Genomic DNA, 16,733 nt, shown 5'->3' with positions numbered 1-16,733 from the left:
TATGTAAAGCACTTAGAGCAGCACTTGGGACATAATATTCACTGTAGCAATGTTTACTATTAATGCCAGTAATTACTAAAAATTAATATTAAATCAATTATAATATTGAAATTATATTGTTATACCAGTATTATATAAATTTTTTACTGTAGTTAATATGTTATGTATCATAGAGTATTCATAGTCTATATATTATGTAATAATACTATGTAATTATAGTAAGTAATAACATTAATTTAATTTATATTATTAATCAGAAGTAATGATGACAGTATTATTGTTGAGAGTGCATTGCATTTATAGATTATTATGGGGAAAAATCAATATATTTACATTATCAAAACTGATATCTAAGAATGTATGTTTTATTTATTACTCTGATTTTATGTCCCTTATTATTATTTCTCTAGTTTTCTCTCTATCACTACACATTTCCTAAAGTTTATTTATAGTTATCATACTATGTTTGTAGTTCATTTTTTCTTTCTTTAAAATGTATTAGAGAAGTTGTGCATTTACAGAACAATCATGCATAAAGTACAGGTTAGTTCTTATTTTGAGTGAGATTATTTCCCATCACATTTTCTAAGACTTTATGCTTGGCCTGCAGTATCTTTTTTTTTAAAGTGTTATATGTACATAAACAGTTTTATTAGCATCAGCCTGGGAATATTTGGCATATGATCTCACCACTGTCCAACTTAACAAGATTGGACTGAAATTTTCTTTTCACTGAGAGGCTTATTCACTTGCATCGAGTCATTAAATTAAACCCTCATCTAGATTCTCAATTGACAAGTTACAGGAACACTCCAAGAATATGCTTCATGATTTCCTTTGGGTGTTCTTTCAGAATAATTAAATGAGATTAAGGAAGTTGCCTTCTGAACAGAACAGCAAAACACATTTACAGCTTCAGTTGGTGGGCATCTTGCTTGATGCCCTTTATGACTAGCAGGAGGTGGAGGTCACATAGTAAGGTCAGTAAAACAGGCCACAATTCTGAAAAATACAATCTCCGACTCCCTTCCCTTTATTAGTTGGGTGTGTGTTTCCAAATACTTTTTCTCTGCTCAAATCCACCTGTGCTATACCCAGTGTAAGATCACTTTCCTTTCCTGGTCATTAACCATGGGCCTGTAGTGCTGACCGGTCTGGTCACTGGCTTTCCCTGTCCATTTTCCTTCTCCTCTTTAGAACAGAATCTCACACCCTCAGCCCTCTCCTAAGACTTTCAACAATAAAATCATAGGAGCATCAAAGGACGGTTTCCACACGCTCCAGCCACTGCATTTCTGTTCACACACTTGGTCTTCCTTCCAGATTCTATGAACAGTTCGTTCATAGAACTGCCTGTGCTCTAGCCAAACCCTCCAGCTGTGTGCTGGCTCTTATTTCCACTTGCCTTAGCAAGCCCATCTCCCCCCTTCTGGCAATTCTCTCCTCTCTCTCCTGCTTCGCTGAATTTCCCCTCTCTGGATCTTATATTAGAAAACAGGCTGAAACACGTCCCCTTCTAGAAGCAAAAAACAGAAGATAAACATCCTCTCTCTATATATTGCCCAGTCCCCTTTACATAAAAACTCTTAAAACGAATAGCTATATTTCCCGTTTCAGTTCTTTTTTCCAAAACCCACTCCAAGCAGGCATTCATCTGCTCCCAACCCCACTCCACTGGAACATCTCTTGTTGAGGTTTCCAGAGATCTCCACATTCCTAAATCCAGTGGCCAGCCTTATCCTTTTCTTATTTGATCTTTGAGTAGCTTCTTTGTATGTGTCAATTGCTTACCCTAAAATTGTAAGTTTTGTTCAGCCGGTCTCCTTATTAAGTACTGCTATTGCATTGAAAACTGGAATTTCTTCGAAAATGGAAAGGTGATGACTGTTTAAAAATATTAGCAAATTTCCAGATGAGATTATTATTTTACTCAAATAGCATAGATTATGGCTGAAATTTCAGCAGCTTTTTTTTGGCCTTTATTTTTTAATGTTACATTCAAAAAATATGAAGTCCCCATATACCCCCCACCCCTCTCACCCCACTCCTCCCCCCATAACAACAACCTCCTCCACCATCATGAGACATTCATTGCATTTAGTGAATACATCTCTGAGCACTGCTGCACCTCATGGTCAATGGTCCACATCATAGCCCACACTCTTCCACAGTCCATCCAGTGGGCCATGGGAGGACATACAATGGCTGGTAACTGTCCCTGCAGCACCACCCAGGACAACTCCAACCCCCGAAAATGCCCCCACATCACATCTCTTCCTCCTACTCCCTACCCCCAGCAGCCACCATGGCCACTTTCTCCATACCAGTGCCACATTTTCTTCAATTACTAATCACAATAGTTCATGAATAGAATATCAGTAAGTCCACTCTAATCCATACTCTATTTCTGTGGATCCTAGAATGGCCTGTGGATCCTAGAATGGTCATGAATCCTAGAATGGCCGTATCCTGTGGATCCTAGAATGGCCGTATCCACCCACATCTATATCAGAAGGGGGCTTAGATTCCACATGGATGTTCAGCAGCTTTTTACACCATTAATCACTGCCTCCATTTTTAAACACTTATTCATTTGGCTTAGATACACTGCTTTCTCCTGGCTCTCTTTCTGTGTCAATGGTTGTGCTTGCTCACTGGATGCCCGATGTTATTGGATGCTTCTTTTTCATTTGCAGGCCTCTCAAATTTGGTATGTCTGATCACTCAGTTCTGGGGCACCTTCTCTTCTCTATTTATACTCATTTCCTTGACGTCATCTTATCTTATAGCTCCATCTAATCTCTAGAGCTCCATCTTCTGATAAATGCCAACTCTGAAATTAGGAACAACAGTCACGGTAAAGAAAACTTAGAAAACTGGATGGCATATTTTTAAAACATCTCAATAATGTCACTACTTAACAAGTGAGCAATTAATGGCTCATATCCAGTGGAAGCCAGGAATTTGGAGAAATTAGCCACCTTCATCCTTGTGGACATTCACTAATCCAGAAGTAATGACTGAGAGGATGAACCATTCTTTTAGTGACCACACAGGGGCAGATACAAAAAAATCAAAGTCCAGAGCCTGCCAGGATGAGACCCCTAGTAAGCCACCCCCACTTTGGGATGTGACTTTGAAGGATTGTCCTCCAGGAATAAGATGAACCAGAAATAAACCAGTCTTCAGAAGGTCTTGCAGTCTATCTTTTCATTCTTTAAATGGCCCCACAACTGGGTCTTGAACTTGAGTGAGAATTTGTACTTAGGATTTGTGCAAGGCTACCCATTGTACAGATTACAAATGTATCATATACTTCCTGTGTGTAAGACACTATGCTGTATGAGAAATAGAAAAATAATTATGCTTGGCCCCTGCCTTGAAGGAATTTACCACATATTCAGAGATATGATATAGCCACAATGCTAATTACTATTATTAAGCAGAAACTTTTCATGTACTGTGCTGTTTTATAAAACTCAGTTGTTAAAATAAACCTGCAATATAGGAATTCTCTTTTTTTTTAAAGATTTATTTATTTATTTCTCTCCCCTCCCCACCCCCCCACCCCCCGGTTTCTGTTCTCTGTGTCTATTTGCTGCATCTTCTTTGTCTGCTTCTGTTGTTGTCAGCAGCACGGGAATCTGTGTTTCTTTTTGTTGCATCATCTTGTTGTGTCAGCTCTCTGTGTATGCGGCGCCATTCCTGGGCAGGCTGCACTTTCTTTCGCGCTGGGTGGCTCTACTTATGGGGCGCACTCCTTGTGCGTGGGGCTCCCCTACGTGGGGGACACCCCTGCATGGCATGGCACTCCTTGCACGCATCAGCACTGTGCATGGGCCAGCTCCACACGGGTCAAGGAGGCCCGGGGTTTGAACCGTGGACCTCCCATGTGGTAGACAGATGCCCTAACCACTGGGCCACGTTCACCACCTAGGAACTCTTATATCTGAACTTTTCTGAAAAAGGAAACTGAGGCTTGGTGAGGTTTATATAATTTTTCCAAAGGTCACAAGTTAATACATGGATGATACATCATTTTAAAAAGCCTTACATTAAAGGAGGTCATAAGTTCTCTTCTGTCAGAAGCCTCTGTTATGCATGTGATATTAGATAAGGCACTTCAACTGTCACTCTTTTCCTCATAACATTTAATAGTAAAGAATAACAAGGAAGCTATCATGTACGGACATTTACAAATGTGCCACACACTGTGCTGCATGCTTTAAATGACCTATAAAGTATGTGTGACTGCTAACCCATTTTACAGAAGAAAATAATTGAAGCCTGATGCTGCTTTAAAACAGAAGGCTATGTGTCCAAATGTACATAAATGGTGCCTCATAATTTCACCTGTGAACAACTTACTTTAGGATCATTAGGTATTTAATAGAGTACATGCTGTACCTTCAGAATTCAATTCCCATTATTTCTATCCTAAAACAAGGGGGCAGTTTAGGATATTTTATGAGTATCAGGATCTTGGCAACATTCATTCCTTTTAAGATTGTTTCCCGCATTTACAAAATTGTTCAAGATCAGAACTAGATATGATGCAATTTGTCCTTTCTTCCATGATTCTTTGTACCACTGTGATTGAAAGATAGCTGCATAGTTCCTTGGCTGTGTTGTCAACAGAGGGTCAAGCAGACTCATTATTTGCAAGTAATTTTTTTCTTCAAGGTGATAAAGACCATGGGCCGTCTCTCAAAATCCTTGCCAGCTCCCCTCTGCACTGGGTAGATTGACTTTTCCCTTTTATGAGCTCCCTGAAAGTTGAATAAACGAATGTCACTTAAATAAGGAGATTGATTATTTTCAACTAAATAAATACTTGTCAAAACAGAAATATAACAGATGCCAGATGAAGATGAGCCCTCAGCTGGTTAAAAGGTTTTTCAACTCTTACCAGGAACAACCTGCACAGCTGACCTTGATTCAAGAAAGGAATCAGATTTTGAGGGCACTGGGAATCCAGAGCATCCCATATCACCAGGTGAGCTCCCCTCTACAATGCAGAGGGGAACTGGGACCGAACAGGAACCTCTCAAGAATGGGCAGGGCTTGGTGGCTTTGGAGAAGAATCACATCTAGAAATAGATCAAGGAATTGCATCTTATTTTCTATTTAACTTCCTTCTTCACCCCTATGGGTGTGTGTAAATTCTATAAGAAACTGAAAGAGGAGGCGAGATCAGCTCTCTGCTGGTAAAGCAGTGACCTCATCTCTGACTGTGATGACTTCACACGTGATCTTTGTGTGACTCAGGTTTCAAAGCTTCCACAGAATTGCTAAGATGCCACTTGAAATGGGCTCTGCCCTCCTCTTAACTTGGCCAGTCGGGGTGGGTGACCCAGTCACTCTTCTAATTATCAGCAAAATGAGGAGGGAAAGATGAAGCAGGGCAGCAATTCAAACCACCTGGGAGATACCATAGGCAGCTTTAATGACCTGAGGCATCTGAGGAGCAAAGAATCGGTTCCTCCTTGGATGGAGCTCGCCAAGTGCTTTCATGGATGGGTACCAAGCCAATCCCTCTGTCATTCTGGAGCCTTACATGGGAAACAGGAAAGGGAGCATTGTTTTTTTCCAGGCCAGGGTTCCTGAATTTTAGGTTTTTCTTCTAAGCAGGGAGTCTGGAGTAGAGCAGGTAATGAAGCATGATATTTGACTATAAGCACTATCACCCAAAGTGAAGCTCCCAGCTGGGTCAGTAGGAAAAGCAACAGGTCACCCATACTTAGTGTGCAGTTCTACAAAAGGGTTAACCTCCAGGACTGGGCTTTGTCTATGGCAACGAACCCTTTCAAACACATTCAGACCTTTATCCAATAAGACTGCTAGGATTCTACCCCAATGCATTATTTACTGCATTTGCATGTGGTTTTTTGTCAGCTTGAGGTCCAGTTGCTAGGGCAACAAGGAGTGGAGATGGGCTAACATTTCCAGAGATTATCTTTATAATGCAGGTAAAGAAGCTGTTCTCAGGTAGAAGAGAAGAGGGAGGAAGTGGCAAGACTAGGATGTGTTGTGTTGGTGAGAACAGTGAATTCAGGAGTAGAGAGTGGGTGGCTCTCATTTCTCGGAGAATTTGGAAACACTTCTGCTACAGTAAGGATTGGTATAGGCGTCTGAAAGAAAGAAAGCTTATGTTTCCCATTGTTTTAGAAATTGCACAAGATATGGGAAAGCAATGATAACAAAGATCATTGACCTCTCTCTTATGCCCCACATTCAGCCCATCAGCAAACCATTTGGTTCTACCCCCAAAATTCATCCAGAATCTGATGTCTTCCTGCCATCTCTACCTGGACCAGCCTGGACCAGCCTTGTCCTGCCATCACCCTCCCTGTCCTGGATTACTGCAGCAGCTTTTGTGTGGGTTTCGTCTTCCTACTCCAACCTGTTAGTTTATTTTCCATACTGCAGCCTGAAGGAACTTAAACAAAAGTCACTTCATGTCCTTCCTCTGCTCAGGATGCTCCAAGAGCTTCCCGTTGCACTCAGAGTCCAAGCCAAGGTCTCCACCGATGGCCCCAAGGCCTGTGGTGATCTGGGCTTCCATCACCTCCAAGACATCGTTGCCCCTGCTCTCCCTTTTGCTTTTCTCTGGGCCCCCTGTCCCCACTGCTGTTCTCTCTTTCAGAAAAACAATCTTCCCCAGATCCCTACAGAGCTTGTTCCCTCACCTCCTTTGGGTCTTCCTTAACTATCTCTTCATGAAAGTGTTCCTGACACCCCATTTAATATTGCAACCCCCACCTCCACATCTGTGTGCCCCTTTGTTATCACCTTTTTCTCTCCATGGCACGATGTGCTGTGTCTTCATCAGTTATTTATCTCCCCCCCAACCCCCAACTAAAATGGAAGCTCTGTGAGGGCAAGGATTTCTGTGAGTTTTATTCACTAATGAATCCCCATGACCTAGAAAATTGCCAAGCCCATAGTGAGGCCTTCATAAATAATTGTTGAATGAGTAAATGATAAACAAGCAAGAATAATCATGAGCTTTTTTATGTGAATGGAAGATGTTTCCCACTGAGACTATCTATAGCAAGATCATTAAAGGGTATTGTTTCAGTTTGCTGTAGGCTGCCGATGCCAAATAACCAGAAATGTGTTGACTTTTATAATGGGGATTTATTAGGGTGGAAGCTTACAGTTCCAAGGCTCTGAAAATGTCCAAACCAAGGCATCAGAGATGCTGCCTCACCAAAGGTCAGCTGCAGGCAATCCTGGCCTCCTGCCACGTGGAAAGGCAAAATGGTGGCAATTGCTGCCTTCTCCTCCAGGCTCACTTTCTCCCAGAGCCTAGATGTGGGTAAGCAGGCATATGACTCGTCTCTCCCTTCTCCTCCTGGCCTAGTTACTTCAGCCTCAGCTGCTCTGCTGATTCCCATAGAGCCTGTCTCTCAGCCTCTAGGAGTTTCTCTGTCCTTCTGTGGCAGCCGACGATTCTGGCGTCTTCTCTCATATGGCAAAGTAAAATGGCAGCTCTCTTTCTCTGTGTGTCTCTGCATGTTTCCCCCATTTATAAAGGACTCCAGCAGGAAGGTTGAGGCCCACCCTGGTCACACCTCACTGAAGTACCCCAATCCAAGGCCCGCAACTGAATTCAGTCCAATGAAAGGGTTCCATGCCCACAGGAAGGGACCAATTTAAGAACATAATTTTCTGAGGTTCACAAAAGACTCAAATCAGGCAAGTATTATCTTTTCTTTTCAAACTACATGATCTTTCTTGGAATTTGTCCTAACTGGATTAAATAGCATTTTCAGTGTTGTACTGTGACGTATGGATAATGGATCTGTCAGATGAGCTTGCACTTCACAAGTATCAGTTGATAGTGAGATTTGTCCTACTTTTCCCCAAAGTCGTGTAACTGTCTTATGTAACTGCCAATATTAGTTTTCCATAAAAACATTAGCAATTGCACCTTTGAAATTTTTCTTCAGTAACTTGGGCATATTGGGAATTGAAGCCAGCATTCTCATCTCCCTTATTTTTCTCATCAGTTATTTTAATTTTCTTTGCTGCCAATTACGCATTTATCTGAGATAGCATAAACCTCAGAAATGTTTGATTTTTTTTCAGATATTTTATCTATGAGGGGTTTTTAAATAATGTATCGAAGGTAATTTAGGTAGTTTTTAACACTGTGGATTGACAATCTTTTTTAAAATAGAAAAAAGGACTTATTTTCTATAGAGAAATCTTTTTAAATAGGTGCTTGGGAGTATGTGCTTTCTTAGTAAAGTCAGTGAGAATACAGTTAACAAATGATGAAGTGCATCATTACAATATCAACAATAAATTTGGATATGTGAAAACTTCTTCCAATGACAGGAGATAATAAAAAAAAACATTGATTCTGAAGTTTTTACATTATTAATAGTCATTTCTAAGAGTATGAACTTTGTATATTTAAGCGTTCAACATTAGTATACTGGATAACTAACTAATAAATATATATACCAGGAATATGTAAGTAGATGATTAATTTACAAGTGAAGCAATTACTCTAAAACTAAAATCAGATTTGCTATAAAAAAGCAGTCTAATTTAATTGTGAGGCAGAGTCTCATTGCTAAGCATTATTAACCCTGTAACTGATTCAACTCTTGCCCAACCCCCACGTCAAATAATAGGCTTATGTCAGGTCAGTTGGCTAGGACTTAGAGAATTTGGAAGTTTTATAAAGAAGAAATTTTTAGGCATGGGTGAAGATGTTAAATGTGTTTACCTAAGCGAAATGATTATGGAAAAAAGACATGCAGCATTCATAAATAAATTATTTGGAAATTACTAATAACTAATGAGGGAATCATTTAGCATGTTTGGGTTGCTACAACATGTCAGTAGGTGCTGGAACTCAGAAATAGAAAACTTTCTGCAAAATTCTAAAAAACTTTGGATAATGAATTACTAATTAATTTAAATTCAACTCAGATTTATTAAGCACTTCATGTGGGCAAAGCACTGTGTGACGTACTGTGGAAGAGAAAAAGCAATCAATAAATGATATAGGCCTCTTATTAGGTTCCTTTTCTGCTGACCATCGTTTCCTGTGGACCCAGATCTTCCCTTCCCCCAGTTGCTAAACCCCAGTTTCATGTAGGCTCAGATCCTTGCAAGCAGCTTCTCTTCCCTTCTGTTGAGATTTGAAACTATGTCAGTGACTCAGTGACTTAGGGCACAGTTGTAACTGCTGGGATAGTCTATGACTCCCCAGACCCTTTCCTCCCGATTAAACTCAGGCCCAGCAGGACCCCTCCTGCATGAAGCTTCATCCTGCTGAACGCCCTCCTCTTCCCTATTTATGGATATCCAAGACAAGAAGAGGCGTCCATTTGGGAAGAGCTAGCATCTTAACAATAATAACTAGCCAGTGCGTGGTCTTGGCATTTCCCTCCATTACATGTTTTAAAATTTCTCTCAGCAGCAGTTTGTAGTTTAAGTTTAGAAGCCATGTGCAGTCTTTGTTAAAATTAGCCCTATCTTTCATGAAAACTATTGTTGATGAAATTTTTATTTCATTCATCTTATAATTTGCCACTAGCATATAGAAATAAAATTGAATTTTTGGGTATTGACCTTATTTAATCCACCTAATACTTGTAGTAATTGTTTCATAGGTTATTTAGGATGCTCATATTTTTAAAAAACCATGTAATCTGTGAAGAGTTTTACTTCTTTGTTTCCAAACCTTATTTCTTATTTATTTATTTACTTTACCTATTATTTCTTTTTTCATCCACTTATTTGTTATTGAAAGTGTTCCCAGAGAAAGCCCATAGATGACAGTCCTGAATTGCCAAATTGTCCAGTGTCTGAAAACAGTTGTTTCATTTATTTTTGCTCAGTTTTCTAATTGTTTATAACAGCAGATCAAATCCAGTACCAGTTGTTTCAACATGAACAGATGTGAAACGTGCCTTCACTTTTGAAGGAAGTTTTTACTGGATATGTGTAGATAGGTTTTTGGCAGGTTTTTGTTTTCTTTGTTCAGTGTTTTAAAGATGCTGTTCCATAGTTAGTCTCTAAAGAGAAGAAAGCAGTAATTCGTATTATTGTCTCCAGTATGTTATGTGTTGTTTCTTTCTGGCAGCTTTCAAGAATTTGCCTTTATCTTTTGTTTTAATCTGTGTGATTTTCTTTGTATTTACCCAGCCTGGGGTTTAGTGGGCACCATGAATCACTATGCCTATGTATTTAAGCACATTTGGGGAGTTTTCAGCTATTTTTTGTTTAAGTATTTGTCCTACCTAATCTCTTTCTTTTTTCCTTTTAAAAATCCATAACACTTAGTCACTTGATATTGCCCACTGAGGTTCTGTGCTTTTTTTTTTTTTAAAGATTTATTATTATTTTTATTTATTTCTCTCCTCTCCTCCTCCTCCCTAGTTGTCTGCTCTCTGTGTCCATTTGCTGTGTGTTCTTCTGTGTCCGCTTGTATTCTTGTCAGCAGCACCAGGAATCTGTGTCTCTTTTTGTTGTGTCATCTTGCTGCATCAGCTCTCCATGTGTGCGGCACCACTCCTGGGCAGGCTGCACTTTGTTCATGTGGGGTGGCTCTCCTAGAGGGGCATACTCCTTGCGTGTGGGGCTCTCCTACATGAGGGACACCCCTGCATGGCATGGCACTCCTTGCATGCATCAGCACTGCATGTGCGTCAACTCACTACACATGGGTTAGGAGGCCCTGAGTTTATATTCTGGACCTCCCATGTTGTAGGCGAATGCTCTATCAGTTGAGCCAAATCTGCTTCTCATTTCTGTGCTTTTTTACAAAATATTTTTCCATCTGTTATTCAGATTGAATAATTTCTGACATATCCTCTGATTCACTGACCCTTTCTTTTGCCACTTCCAATCTGCTGTTAAGTCCATCACTTTCAGACATTGCACTTTTCAGTTCTATAATTTCCATTTTTAAAAATATCATTTCTACTTCTTTTCTAAGATTCCTAATATGTTCCTCCATGCTCGAATTCCAAGATCTTGTGGTCTGATTCTTTTTGTCTTGGCTCTGAAGCAAGAAACATTTTCCTATTTCTTCATATCTAGTATTTTTTCATTATAATCTGGACATTTGGAAGATATGCTGTAGAGACTCTGAATCCTATTATCTTCCTCTGAAGGGTTGGCTTTTGCTGTGGCATTTAATCTGACTATATTTAGTTTTCAAACACTGTCTTCCTAGCAGTGGGCTGCAGCTGAAATCTCTGCTCTTCTTTTTTTCCAGTCTTACAGTTACTGGTTTGTGCTGAGCTCCCAGGAGCCATTTGCTTTGTATGGGTGATCAGTGATAGCCACAGATTTGGATGGAGTTTAAATACCTGTTTGGATGCCTCTTTCTGTAGTTCTCTCACTTTCCAGCCAGTGGCACCCCTAAATTCCTTTGACTTCTCCAGCTATAAGAGTGCATCTGTCCGTTTGTGTTCCAGTCCTCTCATCCAGCAAGGGCTGGGCTCATCAGCATGAATCTCACTGCAGCCCCCTTCCCCCTTTTTAAGTATCAACTTCCCTCCAGTTTCTGCTCACTTTTGGTTGATCTTTAAGACCTTTGTATTGTGTATGTGTGTGTGCACATGTGCATGTATATTTTCCAAAGATTATCATTTTTATCAGAAACTATCATTTTGACCAAAGATTTTATTTTATTCACTAAATCCTGTGGAAACTCCTTAACCCTTATTTTGCTTGATATCTCCATTGTATTGGATACTCCTCCTTTTTAACTGTGCTCTTTAAAATCACATACTACTGGTTTTTCTTTGGCCAGTCTAGTAATTCTTTCGTAGTTTCCTTTGTGTTCCTCTTCCTATGCCCATTCCTGCATTAACTGTTTCCCTTCTTCAGCATTGCTTACTTCACCCCTTTTTTCTAACTCTTACACTTTCCTGATATTATCTATTGAACTATCCTCAGGTATTTCATAAAGGTTACTGACTTTAAAATATGTATCTCCAGGATTTTCAGTTTAAATCTGACCTCTTCATTTCCCTCCCAAACTTTCTATGCCTCCCAAATCCCTTTTCTTAACGAATGTTACCTCCATCTACTCAAAAATATTTGTCATCTCCCTCTTCCCTGACCCTCTGCATTCAGGTGTGGTAGATTTTACCTTTCATATCTCTCAAAGTGATTTCTTCTCTTTTTTGTTGCTGTCATTATCTTGATTTCTATAACAATCCTCTCTTGACTAATTACTACAGTATTCTTATAAATGGGTTTACTCTTTCCAGGTTTGTTTTCCTTCCATATAGACTCACTTTCCAGCAACCTTCCAAAAATTCAAACTTTATGATGCCACTTCTCTTCTTGAAACCTACTAGTGAGTTCCTATCCCTGGAATGTTCTTTATTCCACATGACCTGCCTCCATCTTTTGGGAAACTCCTACTCATTCTTTAAAATTCTTATCTGGCTCCACATTCTCCAGCATTCTCACATGCATCCTGGAGCTTCACATTGTTTTACCCCTGCTCCCCATCCCACCCATTAGGTGTCCCTCCTTTGGGCTTCCATAGAAGTCTATGTATGTATCTTTCACTTGCACTTTCTTCCCTGTATTTTAACTGTTTAGGTATCTGTTTCCCTCATGAGCTGGTTAAGAGTAGTTCCATATCTACCACTTAATCCTATGCTTGCCAGAACATAGATGCAAAGTAATTTATTTGTGAGCAGATTTGGTGGGTAATATTTGAAACTGTGAGAAAAAGTGAAATCTTCAAAAGAAATTGTGATTTTCATAGATGGTGTTTTAGTTTCCCAGTTGCTAAAACAAATACCATAAAATGAGTTGGCCTAGGAGGAGCAGAGGTGGCTCCAGGAGTTGAGCACCCACTTTCCACATGGGATATCTGGGGTTCAGTTGCCAGTGCCTCCTAAAGAAGATGAACAAGACAGTGAGCTGACACAACTGGCTGGCACAGTGAACTGACGCAATGAGATGATGCAATGAGGAGATGCAATGAGGAGACCCAATAAGGAGGGAGTGGATATGGCCAAGTGATTGGGCACCTCCCTCCTACATAGGAGGCCCTGGATTTGGTTCCTGGTGTCTCCTAAAAGAAAACAAGCAGACACAGAGAGCACACAATGAGCAGAGAGAGAGCAGACAGCGAGTGCAAACAATGAGGGTGGGGGAAATAAATAAATAAATAAATATATAAATAAATAAATAAATAAATCTTTTTTAAAAATGGGTTGTTAGCTCATGGTTTTAAGGCTAGGAGAAGTCCAAACCAAGGCCTCATCAAGGCAATACTTTCTCCCTGAAGACTGTGGCTTTCTGAGACTAGTTGCCAGGGATCCTTGTTCCTTGGCTGTTCTGTCACTTGGCAATGCATGTGGCAGTGTCTTTTCCTTTCTCTTCTGTGTTCCACTGACTTCCAGCTTTTGTCTGGTCCCTGTGGCTTCTCTTTCTGTGTCTAATTTCCTCTGCTTATAAAGACTTCAGCCAAATTGCGTTAAGACCCACCCTCATTCAGTTGGGGCCATACCTTAACTAATAACACCTTCAAAGGTTCTATCTACCAATGGGTTGACACCCACAGAACTAGGAATTGGGACCTGAACATATAGGGACATGATTCAATCCCCAACAGATGGATATTATTATTTAAGACACCATACTAAATTCACAGGAAAAGGTTAAAAAGATTACTTTACGTTTTCTTTCTAAAAAGTATCTCTGATTAGATGTGGAGGCATTCTCGGGACTTGGAGTTGTCCTGGGTGGTGCCCCAGGGACAACTGCCAGATGTTTTATGTCTTCCCATGGCCCACTGGATGGAACGAGGGAAAGTGTGGGCTATGATGTGGAATACGGGACATGGGGTGCAGTGATGCCCAGAGATGTACTCACCAGATGCAATGGATGTGACATGATGATAGGGGAGAGTGTTACTGGGGGGAAGTGGTGGGGTGGGGGCAGTGGGGGCGAATGGGGACCTCATATTTTTTAATGTAATATCTTTTTAAAAAATTAATAAATTGAGTAGAATTTGGGGGAAAAAAACAATAAACCTTAAAAAGGCAAGGGCCCACATTAAAAAAAAAAGTATCTCTGATTATATTCCATTTTCTTAGTTTCCATTCACTTCTTCCTTCATTTTACCTCTACCAAGTCTTCATCTGAATGGAGTGATTGTTTGCTTGTTCTTATTTAGCTTTATATATGTAAATAGCTATTAATTTCAGCCCCATTTATAATTTAAAAATAGTCAGATATTGATCATTTCTTATGTTTCAATGTAAAGATAAGGATTTCTTATGTTTCAATGTAAAGATAAGTCTTTCTCTCCCTCGCAGTTGCGTTGTATTTTTACGCAGCTCACATAGAATCAGTATTCCTTAGCATGAGTAACTTTTATTGTTGGTAAAGCAGCCACATACATTTTGTTGTATAAATATAGATGCTCTCAGTATAGAGTGCTGCCTCAGGAGATAATGAGACTCCAGTACAGGGTACTGTTTAAGGAAAGACTGGAAAGCCAGCCAGCCTGAGAAGCAGTTTTTGCGTTCTGTAGAAAAGTGGACTTGATTACCTCCACACTTGCTCCCAACTTTCAATTGCATGATTTTATGAGAGTTAAAATAATGTCACATAATTAAAATGTTAATTTGTACTTTTGTGATTACCCCACAGTAGAATTTTCAAGTTGATTCCACTTTCCTCCGTGGGCCCAGGAACGCCTTAGTCCCCAGCTTAGCACAGTTGATTGAACGCCGTTTGGCCTTCACAGCCCTTCCATTAGTCACCCCTAAGCGCAGTTGGTGCAGGTGGGTAAGGGGTGCTCGATGTGATGAACAGCACTTCCTGGAGGACGAGCAGCAGCAGGAGTGCAGGTGGGTGGGAGTCCTTGCAGCCCAGCAGTCCTCTGCTGGTGCACCTTAGATCCCACCAGAAGAGATTTTCCTGCCGTGACTCTGAATGTCGGTGTAAATGGTTTTTGGTGTTAATGTGAAAGTTGGTGTTAATATTTTTCTTATTGCTGATTACTTGATTCGTTCTAACTTTAAAACTTACAAGAATCTTTGAAACCAAAAGAGCTGAAAATATTTTTTAAGATAAGAAACATGTTTAGATTCTGGTGCCCTGCAAATTCCCAAGGAAGAGAGGTTCCAAATTTGTGATTCAATTTGCATTTCCATAAACACAGGGGATCTTTGTCTGTGCTTACTGTGTGACAAATAACAGTGTTAGAAATGGGGTGTTTTAAGACTCTAATTATGCACGTTCCCAATTTTTATTAGTACATTTACAAGGTGAAGCAATAGAAAACTTGTGCTTTTGGTTCAAGAGATTTTTAAAAGCCAATATTGTAATTGATTTTAACTAACATTGGCCTCATTTAAAGTAATTAAAATATTAAAAATTAAAACTTGCGCTGTGGTGTCACAGGTTGGTCTCCCCAGGAAGCAAGTCCTGAGATGGCCATGAGCGTGCATCAACAGCTGTGGGAGGGAGGGAAGGAGCCAGGATGGGGAAAGTTTGCAAGACAACGAGCTGAGCTGCGGTGCAGAGATCCCAGGGCTGTCGGGAGCAGAGGCAAGGGGAACAGCCTGCACACTCCACATGGGTCAGAGGGATTGGACACAGGCGCATGTAAGAGTTCTAGGTCCCGGGGATGTCAGGGAAGGAAACAGTTCCGGAACTGAAAAGATCAAGGAAGGAGAAGAGAGTTCCAGACCCGACAGGGGCATGTGGTAAGGACCCCGGAGGAACTCTGGGTAGCGGCATGGATGGATGTCCTTCCCTCCTGAAGAGGAATCCAGACAGCACGCCTTGCCCACCCCTCGAGGGTTGGGGGCCAATTCTGCTTATGTTCCTTTCTCTCTGTAAATTTAAATGCAAATAAATTAAAATAACATAAAATTCTGCTTCTCAGCTGCACCAATTATTTTTCAAATGCTCTGTAGCCTTGTGTGACTAAGGGCTGCTGTAGTGAGCAGCACAGAACATCCCCGGCCTTGCAGAAAATCCCCGACAGCGCTCCAGCACGCTTACTGCACAGGCCTGCTTCGCCGACGCCTTCTGCTGCCAGCGAGGCAGGTGCTGGGTCACTAACCCCTGTGGCCGCTCCCTCCTCCCCTCAACCAGAGGCAGCCCTTTTTATTTTCTTTCAGTTCTCGTTTTCTTTCACATTAGACTTTGCTATGACTTAATAAGCCAGAATCAACTGCCGCTGAAAAAGTGCTCTCCATTTTCTTGAGGGAAGATCAGGAAGATGTGGGGAAATATTTGTATTGTATCCTGCTGGTGCAGTTAAAGAAAGGGAGGGAAGCCAATGTTAAGTTTTCATATTTAAATAATCTAAACTATGATGAACACACAACTATGTGATTATACCAAATACCATTGATTGTACACTTGGGATGGATTTATGCTTTGTTAATATGTATCAATAAAATTGATTTGTTAAAAAGATCATCTAAACCTTTATATGCTGCCACATTGGAATCCAAAAATATGCTGTCATTGGTCAATAAGAAATTTATGGTAAGCTTTACAACTATGACATTAAATATATTTTAAAACATAGCAAATAAAATGGTTTAGGATTAGCTTCCTCCCAAACTAACCATGTAGGACTATAAAAATCCTGCCTTGTTAGGTGAACTGTTCCATGAGTCACCTTCTTTAATTATTCAGGAAACCTTGCATCGGTGGCTTGCACGACTGATTCTTCTATAGTCTTCTGTAAGCTTTTTCTGTGCAGACTG

General features: G+C 40.4%; 1 protein-coding gene across 5 annotated transcripts in view; it reads left to right on the top strand.

Annotated features, from left to right (window-relative positions):
* DNAAF11 (dynein axonemal assembly factor 11) overlaps positions 1 to 16,733 on the top strand; it is a 111,889-nt gene that overhangs the window by 79,202 nt on the left and 15,954 nt on the right. For 2 of the 5 annotated variants that reach the window (XM_058276051.2, XM_058276050.2), the window contains 2 exons: positions 4,913 to 4,996; positions 6,239 to 6,794. The exons of 2 other annotated variants lie outside the window; for them this stretch is intronic. In XM_058276051.2, the coding sequence (XP_058132034.1) occupies positions 4,913 to 4,996; positions 6,239 to 6,709 (555 nt within the window). In that variant the 3' untranslated portion in view covers positions 6,710 to 6,794. Of the gene's footprint in view, positions 1 to 4,912; positions 4,997 to 6,238; positions 6,795 to 16,733 lie in introns of those variants that run through there. One more of the 5 variants, XM_071208037.1, reaches the window with a different exon arrangement.

This window comes from Dasypus novemcinctus, chromosome 14, assembly GCF_030445035.2.
Source record: "Dasypus novemcinctus isolate mDasNov1 chromosome 14, mDasNov1.1.hap2, whole genome shotgun sequence".
Taxonomy (NCBI): Eukaryota; Metazoa; Chordata; class Mammalia; order Cingulata; family Dasypodidae; genus Dasypus; species Dasypus novemcinctus.
The sequence above is the reverse complement of the archived record's forward strand: the minus strand, read 5'-3'. Positions and strand labels throughout refer to the sequence as shown.